Below are 6,706 nucleotides of genomic sequence, written 5' to 3'. Positions count from 1 at the left end.
GCCATGACTTCTCTGACTTCCACAAGCAATATCTGCCATTGATGATGAACTAAATATCCAAAGGAGGAATATATTACATTAAACTTTGTCCTGTTATCTGTGTGTGTGTGTGTGTGTGTGTGTGTGTGTGTGTGTGTGTGTGTGTGTGTTGGTGTGTGTGTGTGTGTGTGTGTGTGTGTGTGTGTGTGTGTGCGCGTGTGTGTTCCTTAAAAATCTGTGAAGCAATCTATTTTTTCCTTTCTCTGGAGTTTGACATTATATATTCCATGTTCTACCATAATAATATTAACAAGATTAAAATGCTATGATACTCCTCTGCTCCCTTGTATTATTTTAGTCAATCACACAAAACGCACAATAGCAGAAAAAAGGCAACACACACTTTTTACTGTCAATTACTTTGGAGAAATGAAAATGGAGAAACCGAGGTACATGGGCCATTCTAGAAGTAGATGAGATAAACCCACACTGAAAGCGGTTACATGAAATGATAAATGTTTCCAATAATGTAGTCTAATATCGATCAATGACATGTATCATTCTATCCATCAAAACGGAAAAACGAACTAATGGACAACTATTATAAAACTCATCATCACAATCAATGGGTTGCAAATAATAAATCAAACAATAAGTATCAAATTAGTCAAAGACTTTGGGAACACTTTAATAAAGAAGAGCCATTTGGGAGCCAGCACATCACTAATTAGCATCATACCTTTATTCAAATTGGATCAGACTCCCGGGATTCGTACACAATAAAAGCCCGTGAATTAAATATAACCTTGTACAATAAAAGGTGCGTTTCGTTAAAACTCTTATTCTGAAAAGAAAATTAGAACTCAAACCGGATGTAGTTTTATTGCGGTACCCAACATCCTTGTTATCGTTTTTTTTTTTTTGCATAGCATCCGCACCACACATGGAAGATGTCGTCCGCTTTTATGAGAACCTTTCGGAGACTGTGTGGGCATACATTCAATAAACATAAAGTCCTCTCTTCGTCCGGACCCGGACTCGGGACCAGGGGACTCGTCCAGACCACAGCACACAGTCAGTACCTGTACTTTAACTCTGCTCTCGTTCCTTCTTGCTGTAACACCTTTAATGATCTCCTGTGAGATGTAAGCATATAAACAACACGCCTCTCTCGGTGCCGGATATTTGTAATTTTTTTTTTGCAGAATAATGTCGATCTAAAAGTAAATCGTACTGAAACATTGTTAATGTAAAACCTGTTTAGGCAGAAATGAATTAACCGGGGTCATGAGGTAGTCTACACCCAGCCCTGGAACCGGTGTGCTAAACTCTTCTGCTGCTTTCACTTTGATCTGTCTGGACTGTCATCCTGACAGTCCTGTTTCACCTCCTCTGAGCTCCACCTCCTCTTACTCCACCTCCTCTGAGCTCCTTCTCCTCTTACTCCACTTCCTCTGAGCTCCACCTCCTCTCAGCTCCTTCTCCTCTGAGCTCCACCTCCTCTCAGCTCAACCTCCTCTTACTCCACCTCCTCTTACTCCACCTCCCTAACCCTTCTCAAGAAAGCTCCAGCTCCATCCTAAGTGACCTAATACGGTCCAGTGTTGCTCATGTTGCTGCAACAGTGTCCACTGTTGCAGCAACATGAGACAAACATACCAAACAAAAGCATTATCTAAAATATCTTGCAAGCATGCTGGTGTTAAAGAGAAACCAGCCGTACTGCTGTTCTGTAGCTTGGGTCAAAAGACCGTCTGTATCTGCTGGGCTTTTGTATTCCGGCTCAAACATGAGTCATGTTAATGAATTAACATGAAGTCATGTTCATTTAATTTCAAACCTTTATTAACACTCGTAGGGCATTGAGGTCTCCCTCATTTACAATGTCGACGAGTTAATGTTAATTCATTAACGGACTGTTTGAGGAGAAATACAGCCCCTTAAGGGATGTGTTTGAGTGTAAAAACGTAGGCAGCCGTCTTGTTAACCCGGGGCTGGAGACATGGCGGTGATATTCTTTTGTCGTCATGAAGGGGGATCAGACCAACATGGAGGACAAAACAACAAACAAGTGGTCAGTATTGATTTCTTCATATTCTTTCACCATCTTCTACTTTACTTTCATACTGAATTAGCCTAAACATTATATCAACAGATAACAATGTTTATCTGGATGGTTTATCTTCTCAACGCCAAAAGAACGATTATAAATGATCTTATGTGATTTTAGAGAGGACGACATTTCTCACAATGAGCCAAAAATTAGTAGTTAAGCTGTGTGTGTGTGTGTGTGTGTGTGTGTGTGTGTGTACTTGTGTGTGACTTTGATCTAGATCTGTATCGAAGGCAACATCGCGAGTGGGAAGACAACCTTCCTAGAGTATTTCAGCAGGACCAGCACCATCGAGGTAGGGCCGGGCGTGGCTCCTGAGGCCATCAACAGCTGGTCTACCACCACTGGTGGATGGGCCAAAGTAAACTAACTTCTGTTCATTCCTACCTCGGCTAGGTCCTACCGGAGCCCATTTCTAAATGGAGGAATGTTCGTGGACACAACCCTCTGGTACGATTCACCAAACATCCCCAGACACACATGTCATCATACTGTCAGATAAACATCATGTTAACATACAGTCAATTAAACAACATGTTAACATAATGTCAATTAAACAACATCTCAACATACAGTCAGTTAAACAACATGTTAACATACGGTCAGATAAACAACATGTTAACGTGTGTGTGTGTGTGTGTGTGTGTGTGTGTGTGTGTGTGTGTGTGTGTGTGTGTGTGTGTGTGTGTGTGTGTGTGTGTGTGTGTGTGTGTGTGTGTGTTGCAGGCTCTGCTGTACCAGGACCCGGTCCGCTGGGGTCTCACCATGCAGACGTACGTCCAGCTGACGATGATGGAGAGACACCTGATGTCTACGGTAGGCTCACTATACACCTGATGTCTACGGTAGGCTCACTATACTCCTGATACTACGGTAGGCTCACTATACACCAGATGTCTACGGTAGGCTCACTATACTCCTGTACCTACGGTAGGCTCACTATACACCTGATACTACAGTAGGCTCACTATACACCTGTAACTACGGTAGGCTCACTATACTCTAACTACGGTAGGCTCACTATACACCTGATACTACAGTAGGCTCACTATACTCCTCTAACTATGGTAGGCTAACTATACACCTGTAACTACGGTAGGCTCACTATACTCCTGATACTACGGTAGGCTCACTATACTCCTGGACCTTCAGTAGGCTCACTGCTCCTGTTGTTCTCCTCTGCCCAGGCCGGGCCCGTGTGCATGATGGAGCGGTCCATCTTCAGCGCCAAGTACGTCTTTGTGGAGAACCTGTTCAGGAGGTACTGGTGACCACGACGGCTGAGGAGCCTCGGCCCTGCAGACCTGCTGGAGCTAGACCCATCATCTAGGAAACACCTTTGTTTGTTAAATCCACGAGTTAAACACACCGTGTTTGACAGCTGTCTCAACATGACAGCTGTCTCAAACGCAAACTTATCACGTAGATTCACTGTGTGGTAAGCACTGAGTGCTAAATAAGTACGTGGTGTTCAAAGACAGGTTTCTTGTAGTCCTAATGCTGAGCAGTTATCTAGTCACAGTTGTTAATTGCGAACATTGTAAAGATCATTGTAAAGTATGTGGTCTAGGGTTTCCTTACTCCTGGGGGTCTGACATGTGAAGGTCGCCCCCGGCTGGCCGCCGGTGGTATAACAGTATCTGTGTTTCAGTGGGAAGATGCCTGAGGTGGACTATGTCATCCTCACTGAATGGTTCGACTGGATCACGACCAATATCCACCTCCCTGTCGATCTGATTGGTGAGAACCACTAACACACGTTCCCACGTAGATGCTGACGAGGTCGTAGTTTGGGGATTTTCTTTGCATTTTTCAATTGTCTTCGTAGTAAATAGTTTCTTGTGGTCTTGTTTGCTGGGAGAGCTTGGTATGAACACTGCCAAGGTTAGGGGTTCCATTCCCTGTCTAGCTCCACTGGTAGGGCAAGGCGTTAACATCGCTCGGGTTAGGGGTTTGATTCCCACTGGGGCCACCTGTGGGACCGCATGCACTAGTGGTATTGTTAAGATGCTTTATCACCTGGTCTTCCTCACACCATGGTCTTCCTGACCTGGTCTTCCTCCCCCTGGTCTTCCTCCCACCATGGTCTTCCTCACACCCTGGTCTTCCTCGGCCCCCCTGGGTCCAGTGTACCTGCAGACGTCCCCTGAGAAGTGCCAGGAGAGGGTGATCCAGAGGTGCAGAGAAGAGGAGAAGGTCATCCCTCTGGTGAGTCCCAGCGCTCACTCCTCTTTAACCAGTAACCATGGTGATGTCTGTACCTTCTGCTTTTAAATGGGTTTGGCTAAATGGACTTCACCGACCAGGGTGACTCACTGAATGGCGTGGGTGTGTTTGTGTCCCAGGACTACCTGATGTCTCTCCACCAGCTCTACGAGGACTGGCTGGTCCACCAGTCGTCCTTCAAGCTCCCAGCTCCTGTCCTGGTAGGTCACCCACTCCCCCAACTGGGCTCCAAACTGGGTTCAAACTGGCCCCCAAACTGGCCTCAAAAGTGGCCTCCAACTGGCCTCCAAACTGGGTTCAAACTGGCCTCCAAACTGGCCGAAGTACAGAAGTAATAACAAAACCTGAGTTGGTTTGCAAATAGTTTATTACTTCTGTGCAACTGATAATACAGTCTTTATCTGTCACTCTCGTTTTGTTAAAGTGTTACGAGTGTGGGTGGTTATCCACACCAAGCCCACGGTCAAAGTGTGTTTCCTGTGCCTGCAGGTCATCCCAGCAGACCAGGACCTCCCAGAGATGCTCCGGCTGTACGAGGAGAACCGGGACAAGGTTCTGACCTCCAGCAACCTCCGCTAGATCCCTGCTCTCCCGCTCTCTGCTAGCTAGACAGCTGGCGCCGTTAGCTCCTAGCGTAGCATCTCGTTGCTATAGGAGAGGAAACTCATGCTGGGATCTAGTAGTTATCAAGTCTATTTTAATGTTACTTTAACCTTTTCCTAAATGTAAGAAGTTTACCCTAGAAGGGATTAACGGTTATCAGAGATAGATTTGTATTTAATGTGATTTTATTTAATACTGATTTGTTGTTTTATATCATTATTAATCATTAAGTTGATTTTAAGAAGCCTACAGTAATGATGAATGTTTACAACAATTCTGTATTGTATTATTGTATTGGTATTGTATTATGGTATTGGTATTGCATTGGATATGCGGCTGCTGGATTTAGCCTTAAACTGTTACAGTCCAAACTAAACGTATTATGCTTCACTCGCCATGTGGGGCGTAGAAACAACCTGACCCCCAGGGGGCACTGTTTGCGTTGGGGTTCCTCTTTATTCGTGGTTCTCCTCTTCCTCATTCTCCGTATCAAATTGAGAACTTCTTCGTAAGGTCTTCTGCTTTGGGACCCTTCGATTGAAACACTGTTTTTTTAATACATATGCCTTTATTGCAATATGAAGTACTTTGTCAAAATAAAAGCTTTTTTATGAACGCCATAATGAGTCACATTTCCTCTATTGAAAATATTTGTTCATATGTAGGTCTATATATATATATATATATATATATATATATATATATATATATATATAACAATTATTCACCAAAGGCGAAGTGAATATTCACAGAACATGAATATTCATGGGGCCTGAGGTGAATAATTGTTTTAGTATACGTGAACACTCAATAAACAAGATACCAAGATTTAATTGTTTTTATTAGCGGTTTATTTGTTTTTATTAGCACAATCATGGGATATTGACTAATATCCCGAAATAGCGAACCAATCAAATTGCACCATCTTAGGAGGTTCACGCATACGAAATAAATATATTTCAATGTCCAAGACACTAAGTAATATAAATATACAGATATATAAATAGCCATTACCCATTAAGTAGAAAATATCAAACGTAGCCTCACTCGCAAGTAATACATTTGCGAGTATAATAACTAAATCTGTAAAATGTCTTTAAAAGCCTTACTACTGTTCACATGGTATTTATGGTTAATGAACAGGGTCTGAATGAGCCTCATCACACCAGCTTCACACCAGCCCCCCTGTCTCTGGCTGATAGACCGACAGTCTATTCACCGCTTTGGTTTGGTGTAGAGTATCTTTTTATTAAGACTTCCAAAATATAAAACAAGACTGGATACAACTCTGGTCTTGACTCAGTATCCAACCAACACATGGCAGCACTTTTATTTTGTCTCGGCATTGTCTTCAATCAATCAACCAAACCATCCTTCACTGAGGACCAGAGCTCAGTGAGTCCATCTGAGAAGATCTGAACGCAGGGAATAAACATGAGCGCTGTCTCCGGGATGGGAATGAAGGGGTGAATCCAGAGAGAGGGTGAATCCAGAAAGAGGATACCGATGGAGAGTGAGACGATTCAAAAGAGAGACGATATGTAATATCGGATATCGGATCGATATGGACACCATTAGACATCATGAGACGGAGGAGAAGAAGAAGAAGAAGAAGAAGAAGAAGAAGAAGAAGCCGAGCAGAAGAAGTGGGACTTGGCCGAGCGGAGAGGATGGAAGTGGGCGTGTTGGGGGCTGAGCGGAGGGGAGGACCCGCTCACACACACACACACACACACATACAGCTCCGGAGCGGAGAGGAACCGACTACCGCCGAGCAGACACAAC

General features: G+C 43.8%; 1 protein-coding gene across 1 annotated transcript; it reads left to right on the top strand.

Annotated features, from left to right (window-relative positions):
• The first annotated feature begins 905 nt into the window (after positions 1-905).
• tk2 (thymidine kinase 2) lies at positions 906-5,532 on the top strand. Its single transcript, XM_084470538.1, has 10 exons — positions 906-1,053; positions 2,013-2,053; positions 2,313-2,387; positions 2,489-2,542; positions 2,819-2,908; positions 3,280-3,353; positions 3,744-3,832; positions 4,221-4,300; positions 4,438-4,518; positions 4,808-5,532. The coding sequence occupies exons 1-10, from the start codon at positions 930-932 to the stop codon at positions 4,895-4,897; spliced, it is 798 nt and encodes a 265-aa protein (XP_084326664.1). The 5' UTR covers positions 906-929; the 3' UTR covers positions 4,898-5,532.
• Positions 5,533-6,706: the final 1,174 nt, after the last annotated feature.

This window comes from Micromesistius poutassou (assembly GCF_964030765.1).
Source record: "Micromesistius poutassou genome assembly, chromosome: 7".
In the NCBI taxonomy this organism is placed as follows: Eukaryota; Metazoa; Chordata; class Actinopteri; order Gadiformes; family Gadidae; genus Micromesistius; species Micromesistius poutassou.
The sequence above is the reverse complement of the archived record's forward strand: the minus strand, read 5'-3'. Positions and strand labels throughout refer to the sequence as shown.